At 33.0% G+C, this 23,317-nt stretch overlaps 3 protein-coding genes and 1 long non-coding RNA gene across 5 annotated transcripts; 1 reads left to right on the top strand and 3 right to left on the bottom strand.

The window, feature by feature from the left end:
* Window positions 1–1,993: 1,993 nt before the first annotated feature.
* On the bottom strand, window positions 1,994–7,439 carry LOC106667637 (rap1 GTPase-GDP dissociation stimulator 1-B). The gene is made up of 13 exons (XM_014395711.2): window positions 7,227–7,439; window positions 5,132–5,254; window positions 4,822–5,049; window positions 4,606–4,763; window positions 4,431–4,551; window positions 4,246–4,365; window positions 4,036–4,182; window positions 3,348–3,479; window positions 3,163–3,283; window positions 2,963–3,105; window positions 2,554–2,689; window positions 2,228–2,487; window positions 1,994–2,159 (listed from the first exon to the last, which is right to left on the bottom strand). The coding sequence occupies exons 1-13, from the start codon at window positions 7,231–7,233 to the stop codon at window positions 2,032–2,034; spliced, it is 1,824 nt and encodes a 607-aa protein (XP_014251197.1). The 5' UTR covers window positions 7,234–7,439; the 3' UTR covers window positions 1,994–2,031.
* A 2,358-nt stretch (window positions 7,440–9,797) lies between these two features.
* Window positions 9,798–12,532, bottom strand: LOC106667588. Its single transcript, XR_001340602.1, has 3 exons — window positions 12,239–12,532; window positions 10,107–10,253; window positions 9,798–9,976 (listed from the first exon to the last, which is right to left on the bottom strand). It is a non-coding gene; the product is annotated as an uncharacterized LOC106667588 (long non-coding RNA).
* LOC106667586 (vacuolar protein sorting-associated protein VTA1 homolog) lies at window positions 12,124–18,350 on the top strand. The gene is made up of 5 exons (XM_014395625.2): window positions 12,124–12,371; window positions 16,471–16,693; window positions 16,756–16,976; window positions 17,637–17,810; window positions 17,873–18,350. The coding sequence occupies exons 1-5, from the start codon at window positions 12,266–12,268 to the stop codon at window positions 18,022–18,024; spliced, it is 876 nt and encodes a 291-aa protein (XP_014251111.1). The 5' UTR covers window positions 12,124–12,265; the 3' UTR covers window positions 18,025–18,350.
* Window positions 18,284–22,682, bottom strand: LOC106667587 (transmembrane protein 35A). Of its 2 annotated transcripts, none has more exons than XM_014395626.2 (4): window positions 22,243–22,682; window positions 20,339–20,477; window positions 19,948–20,054; window positions 18,284–19,072 (listed from the first exon to the last, which is right to left on the bottom strand). In XM_014395626.2, the coding sequence occupies exons 1-4, from the start codon at window positions 22,351–22,353 to the stop codon at window positions 18,965–18,967; spliced, it is 465 nt and encodes a 154-aa protein (XP_014251112.1). In that variant the 5' UTR covers window positions 22,354–22,682; the 3' UTR covers window positions 18,284–18,964. The 2 variants fall into 2 exon arrangements, with proteins under 2 accessions (XP_014251112.1, XP_014251113.1); XM_014395627.2 differs by lacking the exon at window positions 22,243–22,682 and adding an exon at window positions 20,559–21,282.
* Between the last annotated feature and the right edge of the window lie 635 nt (window positions 22,683–23,317).

Genomic DNA, 23,317 nt, shown 5'->3' with positions numbered 1-23,317 from the left:
GCCTAATCGGACTAGGTACAGCAACTAATAAAAGAAAACAAGACAGGATAATTGGGAATAAGCCTCTTCATTCACACTAATAAATTACATTTATATAGCACAATTCATTTACACTACCCAAAGTACTTGATATTCCTTATGGTTATTGGGAATAAGCTCTTCCATTCATGCTAATAAATTACATCCACACAACCCCACTATATTCCTCAAGGCAATTGTGGATGGAAATAGGTATGAAGTTATAATCCTTCTCTTTTCATTCGTTTCCATTTACATTTTAGACATGTTAAATATTCTACTTTAGTTATTTTTCTAATATCGAGAATTATATTATGAAATTATATAAATTGTTTCTTTTGTTGGTTTCCTTTTCACATGAGGCACAAAGGTAGGCAATGAAGGAAACAAAAAGAATATTACATTTTTATTAACATTTCAAATAAGACACCAATGTAAATCTTCCGACTTAAAAGTAGATTACAGTAATGCACTAATCCAATTAATTACAATAAAAAGAAAACAGTCAATTTATTTTAGATAAATATTTAAAGCTCTCAACATTACAATGCTATTACACACATAGCAAGGTCTTCCAGCTGTTCACATAGTCTTGAAAAAGTAATCAATGTGCTAAAGTATAGATAGGGGAAAAGTAGTAAAACTCGTATTAAATACTGGTATTAAAAAGCTAATGTTTTATTTTAAAGAAGTATTGTCATAGTTTAAAATTACAGTCAAGCGTTAACCGAATCGCATAAAAGCGTGAGGATCGTTTCAAAAGTTTCCTAAAATAAAATCATCTTAGATAAAATTCTGAAACCAATAAAATTTTCTTTGACAAGACTACGATTGTCGCCAGATTTGGTTGTTCATGATGGCTTGCCATTAGTGAATGTAAAAAGGACGCTGAATTAGTTTAATTTGAAAGAGTTAATTAAATTTTGCCTTAGCCATTATTGAATTTATTGAACAGCAACAGTGCTACATGTTTAACTTATGCTATCAGAGCAATTAAGCAAATAAGATAACTCCATAAATTTATTTATTTTTGAAAATTAAAGCTTTCAACATGGAGAAAATATCACAATCATTAATTATTTAAATACAATATTTAAATTGTGTATTTACATTATATATATATATATTTTTTTATAAGTAATCTATAACATGATAATTATATCTATTCAAAGAGGAACTATCAATACCTGCAGTGTTTTTTCCATACTAAGAAGAATATCTAAAATAAAGCTAAAGGTAATAAATAAAAAATGTATTGAATACATTTTAAAATTTAAAAATGTATAGGTATGGCATAAATTTTAATTTAGACAAAATTGTAATTAACTGAATGTTTTTATGTCTTTATGGTATATGTGTGTTCAAATCAGGGTATTTTGATCGCAAAATTATGCTTCTTAAGATAAGGATGAATTTTATAAAAATAGCTGTACATATTTTCTTTACATTTCGCAGGCTGATAATTCTCCTTTGAAACAATTGCATTATTAAAAGACACGCCATTTTCAATGGTATATGTGTGAACTTAAATTGCATTTCATTTTGAAGCTGATAAAAAGTGAAAGTTTCAGACTGTATGAAGTAAAAACAAATTCTCACTCTTTATGCTTAGAAAAAAGAAATTTTCTTCGATTTACTCACAGATAAAAATGACTGAATTGACAATTTGATTGGTCGATTCGAACATAAAATCACTTCTGGATCAGCCTGATAGTAAAAATCTGAAAATTTCTATTTAAAAAAAAAATCTAAGCTCATATTTAAAATAATTAAATCTTAAATATATGTGTAACAAGGAATGACTGCAGCTCACAAAAAGCTAGGACGACACACAGTTCACACTAGAACTTTTATGTAAGTTAAAACAGTAAAGAGAATTGGAGAAAAGACAACTCAAAGCTCCCACAGACGTGCAACGGTCGCACGCTTTCCGCAAAGAATTAGTACGTTTAATATTTTGTTCCATAAAGCCTAATGAAAGTATTAATCTATATTGGCGGGATTTTCAAAACTTCAGCCGTTGTCCAACATCGTCGCCAGCCTTGTAACTTGGTCACGGAGGTCGGCTAGTGAATCACCGAGGATCGTCGAGTACAGAGCCTTCGGTACTCCGGCCTCACAAAGGTGTTTACGCAATTCGCCTGAAATACACAAATATATATATACATATATACATATATACACGTCAGTTGGAAATTAGAAGACATACTAGAATTGACGAGTTGGCCAACGAAAGCTAAAAGATTGTGAAAGACCTCCCTCGTTGGCGTTGAAGCGAGGAATTTAGTTATTGCCTGACCTACGTTTGCATTTAAAAGACGCATCGTCGCGTCCTGTCCTCTCATCGCCATTGTTAAATTCAAAGCGAGGAAAGCTTCCCCGTGCATGATTACATGTTCGGTTGCTGTCATTTTTACCAAGCGTTCAATGACTCCGCAGGATACAAGTTTGCCGATTACGTCTCTATCTCTGATGTGACGAATTAAGTCATTAAAACAATTTTTAATAATTAAACAAAACCTTTTTTTAAATTACCTGCTATTTTTAATAATCCAGACCAAAAGGCGATAAGCTTCGCCCTGTACACCGGGATGATCGTCGGTGTCGCACCATGGCACCACATGGTTTACAATCAAGTCTTCTCGATTACCCAATTCTGAAGCAGCTTCAGCTTTAAAATTATAAAACATAAAAGTCAGCCTTAAAACAAAAGCAGACATTTCTAAAATTAAATTTAATTAACATCTTTAGTAGGTACCTGTCACTAGTATTGCAAGTAAAATTATTAAAGATTTTTTGTTTAAATATCTGTCCAGTTTGCTTATTCTATAGCTTAATTAAAAATCAATAAAAAAATATTTATTTACAGTTTATGCTCTGTAATATTTTATTTTATTCTATTTAATTATTAAAATTAAGGTCTATTTTAACAAAATTGGCTTACGTTGGCCGTCTATGACTATCCTCAAGGTGCCGAGGAGTTTAAAAACGACGGGAAAGGTTGGAATGTTAAACATGGGATAAAGCGCCTGGAGGAGGCCTTGTTGAAGGACGATCCCTTTGTTGACGGACGGTATTACCAAATTCCTACAAACATGCAAGTGTAAACATTTTATTTTTTCTGACCGTTTTTAAGTTTAATACCTCAAAGCACTCAGCAAGGCGTGCTGAAGGCGGATCTTTGATCCTGAAGTGTTGTTTTGCGACAGTATACTGAGAAGTTTTTTACTGACCCCTTGGCTTACCATTTGTGTACAGTGCATGTCTAAAAAAAAATAATTAAATTTAACAAATAACGACATAATTATATTATTATTATTGATTATTACCAGTCCGGGCAAAATTAGCTATGGCCAATACAGCTGTCACTTGAAGATCGTCATCTTGAGAGTCAAGCCATGAAATCATGCCTTCAAAAACCTTTCCTTTGCCGTTGCCAAAAGCAACTTGCATACTCGCATCTATAACACAAAGTGATTGTTGACCATTTATGTCCTAAGTTTATCTATGAAGTAATGGTTATACAAAAATAAAACAAAATATGGAAGAGAATAAAAAAAAATTGCATAAGGCAAAACGTTCCTATTTCTTTCAAATAAAAATGGCACAAAGCAGTTTTCCTTGTTACTTTCAAATAAACATTGCATGAAGCAAAATGTTCCTCATTCTTTTCAAACAAAATTGTACAAGGCAAAGTTTTCCTCAAGCTTTTCAAATAAAAATTGCACAGTGCATTTTCCTCATGCTTTTCAAATAAAAATTGCACAAGGCAAAGTTTTCCTTATTCTTTTCTAATGAAAATTGCACCAGGCCAAGATTTCCTCGTTATTTTCTAGTAAAAATTGCACCAGACAGTGTTCCTCCTTCCATTCAAATAAATTTTGCAAAATTGCATGGGGCAAAGTGTAAGTGTTCCAAAAAACAAAGGATTTAAAATAATTACTAAAAACATAAAATAAAAAATCAGAGAAAACTTGTCAACACTTTTAGTTTGATAATGAATAATAATTAAATTACCTCCATTTAAAATGATAATGATTAGATCACAGGCCATTTTTAACAGATTTCTCGTTTCATCATCATCAACCAGACTGCTGTGTTTCTCCATCAATTCTATCAGTAATTCGCAAAGGCCTGCTTTTGCCAAATGGAGTCTTACATCCTCTAAAAAAAAAAAAAATAAATTGTTTAATATTAAAAAATAAAGCATAAATAAAATAGAATTACCATTTTCTGCTTCCCTATGAAGCAGCTCGACGCATAATTCACTCAGTTCACCATTAGTTGATTCTTCTAATATTTTTACAGTGACACCACAAAGCTTTTCATTAATGAAAATTTCAGTTCCTAGAATAATTATACAAATTTTTGTAAGTTATGATTAAAAGTTTTATACTTTTTTTTTTATTTACCTGAGTCAGTCATTAGCCAAAGAGTAACATAAATATGGATGGCTGTCTGTTCAGCCTCTTTCGTACTAACACCATAAGTCAGTATATCACATAAAATTTCCACAACACCAAGCTCGACAAGCTGAATAAATAATGTTAATGTGTGATACCGTTAAAACAAGAATTGGAAAATTACCTTGGGGTACAATTTCTCTTGGCCCATGATGAAGTTTATAAAACAGCCAGCGGCGTTCATTCTAAGGTTCAGATCGCATTCAGGTAGAGCGCAGATCTTCAACAGATCGACCATTACTGTCAGACCGGAATGTTGGAGAAAACAACTCCTTCCTTCAACTGCAAATTGAATCGTTTTTAAAAACAAAAAATAAAATAATATTAAAACAGCGATTACCATTTTCAAAACAAATATTTCCTACGGCCCTGCAGGCCTGATTTCTGGCTCTGTTGTCATTCGATCGCATGAGATCGACCAACGGCACTATGACTTTGCTGTTCGAGAGAGATACCCTAGGCGTTTCAGATTTGCACAGGTCACCTATGACTTCTGCGGCTTTAGTTTCTATCTCAATATTTCCGCATGTGAGAAAATTAGACACCTCATTTGCCCATTTTATAATATCTGAGAAATAAACACGAATTTTTTAAATATTGACATTTTTTTATTTTTTTTATAAATATATTTTTACAGATATAAAATTTACCAATGTTTTCAACTGCTTCAGAATCATTAACTTGAGATATTAGGTTATCAAGAGATTCGATGACTTCAGCATTGTCATTTCCGACTTGCAAATTCTCAAGTAGAAGAGGAAGTTTCTCAAAATCTACAACAAAGGCAAAATAAATTTAAATTTGATCAAAAACTGCATCTTAACTATGAATATTTTTTATACAAAAATTTAAAAATGTTTTTTTAAGTTTTTTATTTGGTATAGTTAATATATACAACCATTTTTGAACAAAATAATTATTACTTGGTTAACTTTATGTACAACACTTATTTTCTCTTGTTATATTTTTATTTTTGCACTGCACAAGAATTTATAGTTTATTGTATGTTGTTTTGGTGTATGAGGAAAGCAGAATTTCATAGTTTATATCTTCTCCTAAGATGCTACTTCTTTCTTTTTTTATATCTTTTGCATCTCATTATGATGTGCTGAAGATCTTCCACGGAACCACACACTTGGCATTGAGGTGACTCCTTTTTTCCTATCTTATTGAGATAGTCGCCACATAGCCCATGATTCGTCAGCATTCTATTTATGGTCGTGGTCTGCGCCATATCGTAGTGATCTCCACAGTAGCAAGGCTCTCGTCCTACTAAGGGGAAAATTCTCTTAAAAAATTAGCCTGCTCCTGCGGATGAATACACCAATTGCCAGTCCATGAGAAGAGTCAAATGTAGGGATCTTTTTATGTCTTTTTTTGAGCTGGTATGGCCAATGTGAGTCCAGACTCCGTTTGCTTTTTTGGTTAATTTGTCGGCTATTTTATTACCTTTTATCCCCACTTGCGTTTGTATACACACTAATGAAACTTCCAGCCCATCTGACTGTATTTCTTGGATACACTGGAGAATTCTCATTACTAAATGCTCCGTGATAAAACCTTTCTCATTCCCTTTTAATTTTTCCACTTTAAAAGCTGCTTTTACTAAATGAGCAGACCACCGTGTGCCTAATTTGTTCTTGATTTGCATATTCTAGTGCCTTTAATATTGCGACCAATTCTGCAGAGTTCATTGAAAGATTTTCTGGCAGTTGAAGCATTGGTTTCAGATTTGTTATGGGGTCATAAAAAGCACAACTAACTCCCTTAGTTGAATATGTAGTGTCCGTTTGGAAAACTGGCCTTTAATTTGGACCGACACAGTTGGTTTGCAATGCTAGCTGGGTGTTGGCTATATTCGTTGCAAAATGTTTAAAAGATTTAATGTATTTTTTTTTAATGCTTAAAAATACATTATTACAACAACTCAAGCATCCAATTGACCAGTGTCACCAAAAATGTATGCATAAAGTAAGCAAAAATAAAATCTGGAAAAGATAACTTGAGCAGCAAAACTACATCTAGAATGAGGTGAGAAGATTTACGAAAGAAACAAAAACTAACATGCCTGTTTACAGTTAAAGATAAGAAACTTTTGAACAAAAGAATCTGCCAAAGATATCTTCGCCTGTGAAGCAAAAACTAGAACTATGAAATTTTTTATAAGTAAAATTGACAGAATAATCACCCACAGATCTTCAATTTTCAATCGCATGATATAGTTTATTAACTTAATCCAAATCAAAACTTCTAGTACTGCTTATGGTAAGTCCTAATCGAAAAGGTTTTAAGAGAATAATGGTTCATAGGGATTTAATCATCCCAAATTAAAACCAGTACCATCAAAATAAATAAAATATCAGTTTTTATGTGACTCAAGATGAAACACAACTGGACAAACTTTCTTAGCTGTCTGACAGTCTGAATTCAATTGCATGTTTTCTTTCATTGTGGTTTGTAATGTGCACACATGCAAAAACAAATAAAGCAAACAATTATATTTTTTTAAAAAGGTGAAATATTGATATTTTGGGTGAGTTGTTTGCTTGCGAAAGGATTTTTGTAGCAACCCTGTGTATTTTGTATGCAGTCCTGGCCATGGATAGTGTGCCATTTATGATATTTCATGGGTTTATTTATTGATAAAGATGTATATTTTCTTTATGTTGATGCTTATTAAGTACGGGATGCTTTGTTTTTCTTTGAAGCCGTGCTAATAATTAAATTTCGACAATTTATACGAACCTCCCATTGATAAGCCTGTAGTTTGAATTCTTTTGAGTCTAGAAAGGCGAACCGTGATATACAACGGCGAATACAGTTTAATTAATTAATTAAAGGAATTAATTCATTGCTGAGAAATCAACAGAAGTGGAGTTTTTATATTCTGACAATCCGGTCAGCACAATCACAATCGTCTGTTGTATTATGTATATCGTTGACAACTTTCAGCCAAAGGGGTGGCGACGTCAGCGTAGACTTTCAGAGGTCATCGTCACTAAAAACAACCGCCTTGCATGTATGATATTTAAATAAGTTAATTAATTAATTAATCGTACTGTTAAAAACCATAAAAATGAAAGCTTAAAAACTTCAATATAAAAATCCCTCCAAACATTTCCCTAAAAGTATGAAATCAGACTAAAAGTTAGACATTTTCATATGAGACATTAAGCTCAATCAATCTTCTTTAATTTATAATTAAATATATCCAATAATCATTAAATTGACAAATCTTCATGACTGGAAACTGCTTAATTAATTTAAATTGCGTGTAGAATTAGTTTAATTTTTTTTTATAACACATCTGCTTCATATTTGTCAAATCTTTGTTTTCAAACTGCTGCCCAATCTACGAAAAAGTAAATAATTAAGCTAGATGAGATGCCGTCAGGGTTATAAGCAGGGAGAGGCAAGGCATTGACTGTAATTCAGCTAGAATTCTGCTGATGAAAACTAATCAATTTTATAGGCTAATGCAAAAAATTAATTAATTAAATAAATAAATCAACAAACAAATAAAACTTTAATTGAGTTAGATGGCATGATACCACGGTTGCAAGCAGTGAGAGACAAAGTATCTTCCATCTTCAGATAAAATTTAATTTTTGTTAATTAGATCAAAAATTTACTGATTTTTCTCACACTGTATCTTAAACTCACTCAAACTGGTGTAAAATCTAAAATGTTGTAATTGAATTAGATGAGGTGATGTCAAGGTTATAAGCAGGGAGAGGCAAAGCACTGACTATAAATCAGCTAGAATTCTGGTTATGAAAACTAGTAAACGTTCACATTTTTGCAGTTGTCGAACGAAAAATTGTAAATGAAAGAATTTCTGTTTTATAGGCTAATGCAAAAAATAAATAAACAAACAAACAATTAAAACTTTGAGTTGGATAGCATAACATCAAAGTTGTAAGCAGTGAGAGGCAAATGATCTTCAATTTTTCAGATAGAATTTGATTTTTGGGATGATATGAACAAAAAAACTACTGATTTTTCACACCCACTAGCATTCAAACTAGTGTACAATCTGAAATGCTGTAATTGAGTTCAATAACATCAGGGAAATAAGCAAGACGAGGTAAGATACTGACTATTGCAGCGAGAATTTTGGTGATGATACAACTCATGAAAACTAGTGATTTTTTGTAACTTTTGCAGCTTTCAAACTGCTGGTCTTTAAATTAAACTTTAATTGGTTTGTAAGCAGTGAGAGGCAATGTATTGTCAATTTTGCAGACAGGATTTGATTTTCGACATGGTGAGAACAAAACCACTTCTGATTTTTATACTCTGTGGCTTTCAAACTGGTATAAAATAAACTAAAATCATGTAATTAAGTTAGATGAATCATCAGGGTCTCATGTAACTCATCACTAGAATTTTTATGACCTGAAAGAGTCATTTTTAATTATTTAATAAACACAGCGTTCTTATCGCATTCTGGCCAATGCCTTCTATCTTTTAACATTTTTTAAACTAAAACGAACTACTATGATTATTAAATAATTAAAAATGACTCTTTGTAAAAATAATAATACAAATTAACTTATTCAAATCCGTTCAAATACATCAATCATGAAAACTAATGATTTTTCTCATATTTATCATTTTCAAACTGATCAAGCTAGTCTTTAAATAAAACTATAATTGTGTTAGATATCAGGATTGTAAGCAAGGATAGGCAATTAATCTTCTTTCAGGCAGAATTTGAATTTTGAGTGAGAAAAACAAAAACAAAACAATTTTTAAAATTCTGTAGTTTCCAAACTGGTGTCTTTTAGCTGTATTGAGTTGGATACTAAAATGTTAGGGTTATAAGTAGAGACACAAAGCTGGATGTATTTCCAAAAGTGGATTTTTATGATGATTAAAGTTTAAAAAATTTATACATTTGAATCTTCTAAACTTTTGTCCTTTCTATAAATATGTAGTTGAGTTAGGTGAGATGCCGTCAAGATTACAGGCAGATAGGGGCAAGATACTGTGTTTATACAACATTTTTGTAATAAATAAGGTAGACAATTTTTTCTTTCACATTCTTGTTGTTTATAAAAAACTGTCATTGAGTTAGACAGCTCGATTTCTGGGTTATAAGAAGGGAAAGCCAAGGCATCCACTATCTTTCAGCCAGAATTGGATTTTGCTGCCAATTAAGGCAAATTTTGTTTTCTTTTCATTTTGTTGGACTTTTATTAAACCTGCAAATCTGTAATGGTTTAGGTTTTTTACATTTTGCTTATTCTCTAGTGTTACATCTAAGTCTACATACATAAACCTTTAACAGATACAACTTTAAAATCTTGAAAATATTTTTTAAATATATTTATTGTTTGTTAAATCACATGTGCAATAAGATTAATTACCATTAAATGTTAATGGACATTCTTTTTAGCCTGTTCTTCTGATTCTGTTGGTGGAAATATTTTCTTTTTTATCTGGTAATATAAAAGTGTTGTACCGATCACTCCATATACTAACTTGACACACTGAAAGAAGAAGGGGAAAAAATTACAAATAAGTTGTTTGACACATTAAAAATGTAATTTTGTAAAAATGCTATAAATATAATAGAATATGATGGACATGAGAAGACATAAACTTAAGAAAGCATCTTACATTTGCTCGTCCTGTGTCTGTAGTGCTGTTGAACCTTTTACGTAGCAGTGCCAAGTCACTAGCAATTTGTTTCTCTGTTTCACTTGCCATACTGAGAAGAAATGTTTTTCTCAGGTATTCAAATAAAAATTAAAATCAAACCTCCTGCTGAAAGAGAAAACAAACTGAATAAGCTGGCATATATTGTGTGATAACTTTTACAATTATGCTGATTTATAAAGAATAAGCAAGATTTATTTAACAATGTAGGTGTAAATTATTTTAAAAAATTGTGTGGCCAGCATCCACCGTCATTGCCAGCTCAATTTATAATATAAAGGAAACCAAGTTACTATTCATTGGCTGATCCTCAGTACACCTAAAAAATCAACACAAGAAAAATAAGATGCTAGTTTAATTCTTCTATATACATAAATGTATATCTGTGTAAATGAAATCACATATATCCAAATTAAAAAAATTACACATATCCAACCACCTATTTTGTCAATTTACTCAAAATTTAAAATTACTCGATGGGTTGGGGCCAGGATGGACCAATGAGTCCAAAATGTACAGAATAAATGAAAGATTTTTTAACATCAAGTAAAAATTCATGGAAGATATAGCAATACATATATACAATTTTTCAGGGAGATATAAACAGTGCATTTATGTCCTATGTGCCTGGTCTTAAACAATAAAACAGAAATATAAAGAATTTTTTTAGTAGATGTCAGACTAACCAAAGGTGTTTAAATAGGCCATTTAAATTAAGTGTCCAGCATGTAGAGAAACATTGCTCAACTGTTCCTCTTAATTGAATTCCCTAACCATCTTCATATAGAGATGGTTAGAAAGCGAGTAAGAATGCCACCCAGGTTGTGCTAGAATATTTGGGTGGCCTATTCCGATTTTTGAGAGAAACAGGGCTGTTTTACTGTATTTAGTATTGATAGATATATGTTGAGACTAAAAATATTTATTAGCATGAATGTGTAGTGTGAGAGGGCCAATGGTGGAATATTGAGTACCCCCATCCACCGTCAATTAGATTTGTTATATGTGAGGAAGGTGATGGAGGAATATCAAGTACTCCACAACCCTGAATGGATGTACATAAATGGGAAACAATGGACTTAAGAGGGAGTGAGTTTGGATTTAGAAACTGTTGTGTTAGGGCTGAAGGTCATTTCAGCCCGTGTAAAATAATACTTTAGCCTAAAACTAAATAGCTTCTAGAATACAGTCACACAAATAAATACATTCACTCATATGAACACAATACACATATAAAACAGATCTACATACAATACAAAACACACTACACGCTCTCTGTAAGGAGCCCAGCTACAAGCTTCTATTATGTGTGGGCTGATGTTATTGACCTCCATGTTGTTTATGGGATGACATTTAAGGACTGCAATGTTTTATGAATAATTAATAGTCGTTAAATTTTGCATAATGAAAAAATCTTTATCAATAATTGATAGAGATAAAATAGTACATTATAATTTTTCTACTTTACAGGTGAATTTTAGCAGCAAATGTTTTGATGTATTTGGGCAGTGCCATTTAAATTTTATTCTTAAACAAGTACGAACAGTATTTTGTTGTATGTTTAGTCTTAGAAATTAATGAAATTTAAGAAAAAATAATGTTTTTGATAGGCATTATGACACTAATTAATATGCATGAGCAATGTCGTATTAAGCCAGAAAATAATGCTTTTCTTGGTTTAATTAGTACAGTTTTATGTGTTTTTAGATAATGTATTTTAAAAATATTTATGTTGATCAGCACTAGGGAAATGTTTATGAGCAAGGTCTCTTGTATTGACTGATAATTGAATTCTATGATGTTTATAGTATGATTCGTAGAGCTTCACAATCTTTTATTTACCTTTGAAATAATTGTTTAGAGAATAATTGAAGACTGGATTCTTCAATTATTGTAAAATGCCATATTAAAAAAAATAAAAATGATATAGGCGTGTTTGAATTTGATATCCAATCACTACCCCCTCTTATGTTCTTATGTTGCAACATTCCCCAACTCTTTTTCAGTATCCGCAGTACCTTTCAGTAACCTTACCCGCTGACAAATTTTCCGTCACTTTAACAATTCAGAGTGGAAATTAATCAAAAAATTACCTGCCAAATCGAATAATTATTTTGACGATGTCACTGCAACTGCCGCCCTGCCCTCCTTCGCTAAAGAACATCCAGCATTATTTGAAGACAGCTAGTGAGCATGAAACAAGGGATCCTGTTGTCACATACTGGTGTAAGTTTATCCTTTTTTTAAATCTATTTAATAATGTTAAGCGATGTTTGGTTTTCAGCTGAACTACGTCTATCCTACTCGGGTAATAAATCATATGTCGAAAACTGTCTGGGTTTAATCTTTTTTCAGTTTTTACATTATCAAATCACATGAAAATATACTTTAATTTCTAATTCTGATGGTTTTAATTGTACTAAGGGATGTATAAATAAAGCTGTTTTATGGCTCGAGCTGATTTCGATGCAATAAACTGCTACATGACTGATTTTCTCTGGTATTGCAGCATATGTCTTATGCTCAAAACGCACTGGAATTGTCAAAAAGCCTGAAGTGTTTCAGGCTGTTTGAGGCAAACGGGGATGACCATCTTAGTAGAAGGTACATTTGTTACCTGCGCTTTTACTCGTCAACCCCCTAGTTGAGTTCTAGCAAAGAGTGAAAATGAGGGGAGAGTGGGAACATGGTAAATTATAGAAAAACAACTGAACATAATTGCATTCTTATTAATTGTACATTGGTATGCAAATGGAATGCTATGAAGCCTGAAATTTGTAGTGTTTCCTATTGGCCGTGATGCTTGATATGTGTCTCCTGCGGATAACAAGAGTCAGTTTTACTGTACACTCAGTAAAAAAAGTCTCTGGTTTGCCCAGAATAAGCTCCAAATTCTTCTTTATCATTATTTTTGTAAATTTTAATATATTATTTAAAGGGTATTGAACATTTAAAAAATAAATGATTTAATTGAAAGGTTATTTGTTTTCAAAATAATTTTGAATTCGCTAATCAAGAGGCGAAACACCGAACACAGGCGAATTCATGCTGAACCGGCACAGAGTCACTTATTGGATCCGTCTTCAAAACGTGTTTGAGTAGTCAACAAACCCACGAGTGAGTTCACCAACTCACAGACCATCATCAAATCAAGGCAAACACTGTTTTTACCAAAGTCACACTGTCTACAGCCTAATTCTTTGTTTGATGATGATGGATACGAGGAAGTGGGGTTGGTATCCCCCAGGCACTGCAGCCTTCTGGCTTATTGAACCTACCTAGTAACCTAGTTTAGTGCTGTTAACTCAATCTTTCCTCAGGATTAGGCCATTCATTCCCTAGGTTTTTTTTTTTTTTTTTGTTATGTCTGTATTGAGCCGTTGTTTCGTATTCAAAGATATGGGTGGCTGTTTCTTCCTCCTTACTACATAATGTGCAAATGGGATCATCGTTATATAAGCCCATGTTTTCTCAGATGCCAGTGACCGGTGAGTAGTCCTACCACTCCTCTGAGTCTGGTCTCCTTCAATTACAGCTCTTGATTGCCTGTGGAGAGGGTTGTTTTAGCATAAGTTTACTGTGTCTAGCACCCCTATAGTTTATCCACTTCTCCTTTTATTTTATTTTATTATATTTATATACAGTCCGTGATAAAGGATTCTGTGTCTTTGTGTAACCCAAGAATAGGTTCAGAGCCTATGCATGGTCTTGCAGATTCTCCTCTGGCCAGTGTGTCTGCTTTTTCATTACACAAAATTCCTTCCTGCCCCCAAGGTATAATCAGACTATTTATTTGTTGTGATTTTTTACACACTTAGCTGCCTGGCTATCCAATCTTTTTTTTCTTTTCTAGTGTAATCTCTTTTAAGAGTTTCTAGGACGCAAGCATTAATGGCATGTATTTCTACTTAAAAGACTGAAGTGTACTTCCTAATAACAATATCTACATATAACATCGATGAAGCACCCCGTTGTTGATTAATATTTTCTTTGGTGATTGATCAGCCTTCTCAGTTTAAATACATTTTTTTCTTTCCAAAAGGTAGATTGGGGATGAGGCCAGGAAGACAGAAACAACATTTATTTTCTTGTCGAGCTTTCGGCAGAATATATCGCCTTCATCAGGACTTCGAACAAAATCGTTATACTGTATGAACAGGTACATGTGTGGATAACGGATAGCCGGTGTATATTTCCAGATATTCTGTATCAGTATTATATTTCCCCAGACGGTATGAAATAATATTAATAATTATTAATATTAATACACTGGCTATCCGTTATCCACACATGTACCTGTTCATATAGTATAACAATTTTTTTCGAAGTCCTGATGAAGGCGATATATTCTGCCGAAAGCTCGACAAGAAAATAAATGTTGTTTCTGTCTTCCTGGCCTCATCCCTAATCTACCTTTTGGAAAGAAAAAAATGTATTTGTACTTCCTAATGAGCTTGATTGCTTATTTTTTGCTTGTACTAAAAATGCCAAAAACAGTTCCTTCATTTGTTTTGGAGCCATAAGTTAACCATATTGTGTGTGATGCTCTCCTAAGTCTTTGTATTAAATAAAGGACAATGAAGGACAATCTCATCTTACTCAACTGAATATTTTTTTACAAATATAGTTATTTCTTCACAGGGACGTCCTATTGAAAGTTTCCTTTCCGCTTAAGTTTGGAATATTAGGTGATCTTTAAAAACAGAATAAGAAGTGCTAGAAAAAGCTGAAAGAATGCACAAGCAAAAAACCCTCCGAGAGAGGGTTCATATGTTTTGGATTAACCAACGCCAAGTTTTGACAGCTGGCAACGTTCCAGAATCCTACCAAGGATCCAATCTCCACCAGTCAGAAGTACTAATTCGATGTAAAAAAAAGGTCCTGGCTGCTTGGGGCTCACATCAGTCATCATTCATCTCTTTTTCAGTTGCAATACAGTAACTTTGCTCAATATCATTCTCCTTTATTTTTAAGTGCTGGTGTAATTCTTCTTTATTTCTTATTTTTTGGTGGAGCTTCTTCCATTACTTGATGAATAGTTCTCTGTTTCTAATCCGGGTGAACTTAATGTCATTGTTAGATACCATAACAAAGGAAATCATTTCATGAAATGGGATATTTACTTAAAAAGCGACCCTTGGCAATTCATTACATCTCCTGCTGGTATAAGGATCCTGATAATGCTGAGAACAGACCACATTTAGGCCGGCTGGAAAAATTAAACATCATCAAAAAGTGTGCTGTTCTCAAAGAACTGACCACCAACCCATCAAGTGCCCCAGAATTTCCAGATGTTCTGTATCACTATTATATTTCCCCAGATGGTATGGAATAATATTAAAAATCAAAACATGCATGAACGTAATCTCAGAAAGAGCAAGAAGAACAGGGAAAAGCACGTCCAGTTTGCTAAAGAGCACTCAATAAGCCTGATACATTTTGGGAGACTTATTTTCACTGAGAGCAAATTAACTGTGTCTCAGGATGTGACGGAAGAAAGAAAGTGTGGTGTAAGCAAGGCGAACACTTGAAATTAAAAAATTCACTACTTTTCTTTCTCGATTTTTTTTCCTCTTGAGCAGCTGAGGCCATCATGGATCAAGTGATCAAGCTTGCACCCGGAAGGAGATTTGTGGCTGCCACATGGAGGACGATTTCTTATTGTCCAAGGTGAGTCAGGAGAAGAGCTCAGTCCAGTAGTCCCGAGGCAATAGATGGCGAGAGGATGTGGTCCGTTGGATTTTTCCTCCTTACGCAGTTGAAGCAACCACAGTTCGAAGGGTCAGGAAGGGATTTACGGCTGCAGAAAGGAGGACAACTTTCCCACCATCCAGGGACTTTAACAGTCTCTTACAGGAACGTTAAAACCATCATTATGACCACAATAAATGGTATGGTTGATTATGAAAAAATACCCCAAGAAACTAGGCTGGAAATTGAACAACCGCTGATCAACATAGTATTGAAATTTAAAGTGGTTATTTGGAACCATTTTCAAACCTGAGAAGCTCTGGATCATTTTTGATGAGTAAATGGCATATTATGATTCACCTTTGACAATTTTTGCTTATTTTTGTTCTCCCCTGATTAGAACTAGAACTTTGCAATAATTAATTAATTTTTTAAAAATTAATGTGTTTTTTTATGAGACCATGCGCATTTTATGATGTTTTGTACATACAAGAATTGGAAAATTGTCCCTGTCTTATGACAAACTAACATTGTGATGAATATCAATGAATACAATTTTTTTTCTTACAAGTTTAGTAACCCTACCAGCTCAGAAAATTTAAAATTGATTATTATTATATTTTTCAATTTTTAGGTAGACTTTATGCGCTTCAGACTGGTTTGAAACTGGACAAGAAGTCGAATGAAGCCAAGGCTTTGTTAGTCATGTTGATGGATTGGTTGGAGACGCAAAAAAAAGCCCTTTCTGACAATGAAGCCATCACTAATGATGTCGCCGCACAGGCTCATATCGAAAATTATGCTTTCAAGATTTTTGTATGGGCCGACACGCAAGACCGTTCCGGCGTGTTTAATAAGTGAGGTTTAATTCTGTATAAAAGTAAAAAAAATTATAATAAATATAAATCGTTTTCAACAGGAATGTAGTCAAGGCGTTTTACACTGCCGGAATGGTAATGGATATATTGACCATATTCGGCGAGCTCTCTGAGGAGGTAAGCTCGAACTGCAAATATGCAAAGTGGAAAGCGGCCTACATCCACAACTGCCTGAAAAACGGCGAGACACCGGTGGCCGGACCGTTCAATGTCGATGAAGACGGACAGATCCAGATGGACAACTCACCACCGCAAAACAATTGTAATCCAACGTACAAATTAGTGTTTTATATATTACAGTAAAACCTCTTGATAAAGGACAGTCATGGTGTCATAGCTACTGTTGTTTTACTAGGTTTTCATGTATTGCCAGGATCAAGGACTTCATTTCTTCCTTTTAAAGTCAACCTTTGGTGGGTCATAGCCATTAAAATTAAAAAAAAAAAAAAAAAAACGAACTGAAAAGAAGTTACAAATTCACAAAAACAATTCATTTAATCAATTTTAAACTACTCTTCAACGTTTATGCTAGCTAAGAAAAATGAAAAATTAATCTGGCCTGTCCTCTACTCAGAGGTTTTTCACTGATAATTCAGTTTTCTTGTTTTTTAGTTAATAGAAATGATAATTACATAAAAAATGAATTTTCCATTCGTAACTGTCCGTAACGTAGGTGTCCTTTACTCAGAGGTTTTTCACTGATGATTCAGTTTCCTTGTCCTTTATTTAATAGAAGTGATATATGCATAAAAAAATAATTTTCCACTTGTAATCGCCCTGCAAAATGAGATGTCCCCTCCTCATTGTTTTTTCACTAACAATTCAGTGTCCTTTGTGCCACGCTGGTGAATCTATACTTTCCTATAAATGGAGGAGTCCCTTATCGAAGGTATCTATATATTGTATTTTTGTTTTTTTGAAGTTTTCAACACGCCCACGGTGCCCGAACCTGATAGGAATCCATCGCCTGCAGTCACACCTCAGGAAAATTTCAATTTTGACGTACCAAAAGTGCCGTCTAGTTTGCCTGATGATAACTCACAAAAGTTTACACCCGTTACGCCTCAACAGCCGATAATGCCTCTACCACGTACAGGTAATTTTTTGCAATTTACAACTTGTCTATATAATAAATTTATTTACTTATTTATTCTACAGAGAGTGGCATCCCCCTGGATCCAACGCTGATAACAAAAGCACAAAAATACTGCAAATTTGCTGGCAGCGCTTTGAATTACGATGATGTCTCAGAGGCAATTAATTATTTGCAAAAAGCCCTAAGACTACTTCAGACCGGGCAAGACACTTAATTTACCAAGTAGATATAATCATTGAACTATTTAAACCATTGCTTCTTTGTAAATAAACATTTTCAGTTAATATTTTTTCCCCTTTTGTTAAAGCTTATGTAAATAAATTGTATTATGTATAAAAAATATCTTAAATATATAGCCCATGATTTAAAGTAAAAACATACCTAGAAGGAAGTTAAAAAATAAAAATTAGGTTCATATTTATCATGTATTTTTTTAGGGTAAAAATTTTCCTGTGTAAAGGAACTTTTTTTTTAATCCTATAAATCACATTATAAAGACGTGTAACAACTTCTGAGCAATTACATTTTAAAATAACAATACATCCCTAAAGTTTATTTACACTTTTGTCATCGTAATCGCTAATAAAATAGTAACTGAAGAAGAAAAAAATCTAGTAATGATTTTTACAAACTATGACTATATTTTTACATTTTTCTCTTTTTACAAGAAATGTGTAAGCAATATTGTGAACAAGAGAACAAAAATTAAACGTGTCTTTTTTCCTTCTCATATTAATAATTGTGCAAATTTAACTTCTAAGGACTCACTGACATAATTGTATATAATATAATTATTAATTGTAATTAAATGTTCATGCAAAGAATGATAATATTGTTTAATATAGTTAAGGCTTGTTTGTAGTATGACATATTGTTCGACTTTTCAAATTTTGTCCAGAAGGCTCGATTTAGTCGAGGGAAAAACATACAAAAAATTTTAAAATAAAATTCTGCTAATTTATCACATTCGAGGCAAAATTAACAAAAAAACGAATGGTACAACCGATGAGCTCCTGACATGGGACAATACAAGACATTAAACCTAAGTAGGTAACAAAGACTTTGTCGAAAATGGAGCAACGGACTGAAATTTCTTCAGTACTTTTTCTCTTTGGTTTTACACTTGGTACGAAAAAAATTGACACAAAATCTAATCAGTCTTGTTTCTTTTGTTTTGCGTCACCATTGCTTGTCACCGCTTCCTGTTTCCTTTTGAGCTGCCAGTCTATAACCATCCGTCCAGTTAGCATAAAGAAAAACACCTGAAATTTATAAAAAAAATATATACATTATTAATTTATTTATTAGATGAAAGAATTGTAAGACAATTGACCTCAATATTGTACCTCAGGCAAGAAATAATTAAAATTTTAAAGGGCTAACGAAAATACTGAGAATGAAATATGGCAGCTTTGTGGAAATGTTAAAAGTATACTTTTTGCTGCCAAATATATAAATAAATTTAAAAAAAGCGGCTTCTGTGTACAGAGGCATTTTGCCTATGCCTGATGGAACATTAAGTGCAAATTTTCTATTTGATGCTAAAATGATAATAAGATTTTTTTTCAGTTAGTGTGCTAAAATTTTTTGAAGTTGTGGGGAGTGGTCAAGAATGAGGTAGTTTAGAAAACACCTTTTTCATTTTTTTGCCAATATTTATTCGAGTCATCTTTAGGGCAGAGCGTGGAGCTATTCTTGTGGTGTCATATTGGTTTTGTGTGAAAGTGTAGTCTTAACTAATGCTACATGTGTATATTTATATGTGCAATCATACATTATGTAATTTGTAAATAATTAAATTGTTGTGAGTGTGTGATTAATGAGAAAGCCGATGGCTGGTGGCCAGGGCCTTTGCACATATGAACATATGCATACATGAGCAAAATTAGCTTGTAATTTGCTCATTACTGATCATTTTGATCTGCCTATTCTCACTGGACTGACCAGTCAGATGCTACAGGACACACTGAAGATGGCTAAATGTGTCTGACTGACCAACCCACTGAGGATAGGCTTGATATGATCGGTAATGATCGAATTAAGAGTTCATCACTCCGTAGACCACAGGAGAATAAACAATTAAGTAAGCTTATTTTATTTTCTTAAGAGCTAACAGAGTTTTAAAAAATATATTTACCAGTGCAGGAGCAGTCCTTTCAAATTTGTCATTCACCATATAATGGGAATAGACTGCCATTACCATTAAAAACAGCAGTGTTATGTTTGCTCCTTGTTTTACTGCGTCTGAAATCCAGAGGCAAGCATAAAATATAGTTTTTCTTAATAAAAGTGAAGGATTATAATTTTAAAAAAAGCCAAAGCCATGGCCTGAATCTAAATATATATATAAAACACCTGTGAGCACTCAATTAAAGAATGGAAAAGAAACTAAATATTTCAATTTGCCAAATTTGTTGGGCCCTTGTAAAAGACTAAAATAGGACGTCCTTGATTTAAATTTTGCTTGGTTTCTATGTTGGGATGTTGCTTAGAGGTGTTTTTATTTATTTTTCGATATTTTGTCGTACCTATAGGCACGACGGCCATCGCCAAGCCGCAGAGGAGCTCAAGACCTCCGATGACCCTTCTGTACCACTTAGCAGGTATTTTAAAGTCTAGGGCTTGCGACAGGGGGAAAACTTTGGCGTACTTGACGTATTCTTTCCTCTGGAAAAAAAATCGAATTAAAAATATACAGGATGGAAGGAAATTGGTGTAATTAGGGCGCATCGCTTGACAATGACCGACTATTTTGGGATTTGGCCATCTCATTTTAGAATTTCCACACAAGCCCAGCCGATGTCCCAACTCTAGCGGACCCGACCACGGGCAACGCGACCTGCCAACGGAGCCGCCGGCAGGATGCCAGATAAATTCGTATATTATTATTTGGGCGAAGAGAAATAAAAGAAAACATGTATAAACCGTTGGATTTTCAATTGAAGAAAATTACAATTTACCAGGGTTTGGAAAAAACCGAAACTTTAGACATGATTCAAAGAAAAGATCACAAGAAGCCGTCCCGGTACGACCAAAAGGCTAAAATTTGCTTCGAACGAAATCAGAAATAGCTTTCTTATCTCCTGTCTATAAAAAATATTTCGGCCAAAAATAAATCACCTCACAATATCACCCATTTTCACACATGTTCACTCAGACACTCCTCTATCAGAAAATCAAATAACAAACATAAATAATTAGCATTGTTTGCATAAAATCCAAAAGAAATCCGCCTGTAAAAAGGATTTGGGAATTGATTATTCATTAAGTCAATGAAGTAATCCCATCAGAAGCAGCTATGAAGTTAAAAACTTAAACAAGGCTAAACTTTATTGCCAGGTTGTTTATATTTAACTTTAATCTATAGAAATAAATCAGACACTTGGAGTTTGTCATTTAGTCAATTGAATTTTAAGTCTAAAAGTAAAGTTTAGCCAAGGATTTTTGATTTTTCAAGCCGGATTATAGAAGAAAGTTATATACGAATTCAATTTCACAGGAAAAAATTATTCTTTTATAATTTAATTGTGGGATTTTCCTATTTTTTTAAGTAGTGGTAATAAAATAAAGTATGAATTTAAGTGATAGATTGGTCACAGCAAAAAAATACAAAAAATAAAATCTAAGTTGCATTTTCAAGCAATAAATTGTAAATTGGGCAAGATTTTGGCCTTTTTCTAATCCTAGCGCGGTCAAATTTGATCAAATTATGTTCAAAAATTATCTTTAAAAACTTATAATTTATAAAATTGCATGTATGACGTACACTTAGTACGTAAGATTTTTTTAAATATAATGTAACGTTACGTACAAAATTGTAGATATTTGGCATGTTAAATTTTAAAACCCTCAAGCTATTTTGAAATTTTTTTGTTGACTTTTATTTTGTTTATGCAATTTACGTTGATCTTCGTGACAAATATGTTTGAAAAGGTTGAAAAATTGTTTACAAATCGGTTCCAAAAATTTAATTCCAAGGCTTGAACGCTATAGGATGAGTTTATCGAAGGGCCTTTAGCTATTCTAAAACTAAATTGTGCATTTTCAATAATTAAAGTTTAATTATAGTAATAAAATTGGATTTTTATGAAATATAACTGCATGATCTAATTTTAAGGGGAGGTGAATCTTCCAAGAGGAATGTTTATTTAAAGGCCTGTACGAGGGGACGGTTGCCTCCCTCAAAACCAATAAATAATTTAAAGTTGAATGTACTTAATAGAATTTTCTTAGTAAATAGATAATATTTATTGTATTGTTATTGTAATTTATATTTTAAAAAAGAGTATATTGAGGACAAAAATAAAAAAAATTGTTACGGTTTTGCTGGTCTAATGATTTTCCACCCTTTAGCCACTCCCTCGTCCAAGGGTGCGAGGGGGTAGGACGGTGACAATTGATAGGAGTCAATCGAGAAAATGCTAGTACATACCAAGTCTTTGTGTAGGTCTTTGCTTATGAACGACGTCAGTTTCATTGTTCCGATAAATATAAAAAAAAGTCCAAGGAGGACCGAAAGGCTTTTCAAGACAATCGAGCCCATCGCGACAATCCGCGTCCCACCCTGCGACCCGTCGGCACCTTGTTTATCCCGTTTCGTCCCTAAGCTCTGGGGAAGGACGGGATCGAACGCATGCGTCTGAAATTCGGCGAGTCGGAGTTGCGCTTTCGCGGATCTCGGGATTTAGATTTAGATTTGGATTTGGACGCGATCGTGGGATCGAAGGGAGACTGGAATCGGAACGATTTTTCGGAAACGCGATCGTCTTTTGTTTTGAAGAACTGCCGGCTGTTGACGGGAAATGGCAGAACATAAAAGTCGGGGCTGATTTTTAATTATTTTACAAATTAACGACAAAACAAAAATCACAAATTAAATATAACATCTGTGAAATATATTTATTTATAAAAATGCATAAATTGGTCTAAAAATCAGAAGTTTGTATAATGTTCGTAATAAACACAATGGGGTCCTAGGCTGATTTTCATAACAATTTCACAATCAAGTCGATCGGTTTATTATCTTATTTACCATTTATTGTCACTTTTAGTATTGACTGACTTAAATAATCAATCGATTTAACTTGTCATTTCTAACATTTAATACAATTTTAATATAAATATATTTAAAAAAGGATATATGTTTAATTGTACAAACTGTTCATTTGTAAAAGATAGTAATAATAAAGGCAAAAAAGATAAAAATCAACAGAATCAAAGGTTTGTTTAATCTTAAAATGGCGTCCTGGAACTACATTACCAATCAGATGTAAACCTATGTATGTTGAATAGAAAAAACAAACTATACAATTATTTAACGTTAAACATGTGTTTATTAACATTTAGAATTTGACAGTGTTGCAAATTTAAGCCTTTGAAGGATAAACAAAACATCGAGGAAAACTAAACTTTTGTTTATTCCTTAACAAAATGGCGTCTTGGAATGTTGTCCTCGGCTGACTTTCGTAAAAATTACACGAAATTTATTATCATTCACACCACAAACA

This window comes from Cimex lectularius, unplaced genomic scaffold (genome assembly GCF_000648675.2).
Source record: "Cimex lectularius strain Harlan isolate CLEC.00 unplaced genomic scaffold, Clec_2.1 scaffold74, whole genome shotgun sequence".
Taxonomy (NCBI): Eukaryota; Metazoa; Arthropoda; class Insecta; order Hemiptera; family Cimicidae; genus Cimex; species Cimex lectularius.
Note: the sequence above shows the minus strand (reverse complement) of the source record. Positions and strands in the feature narration are given on the sequence as shown.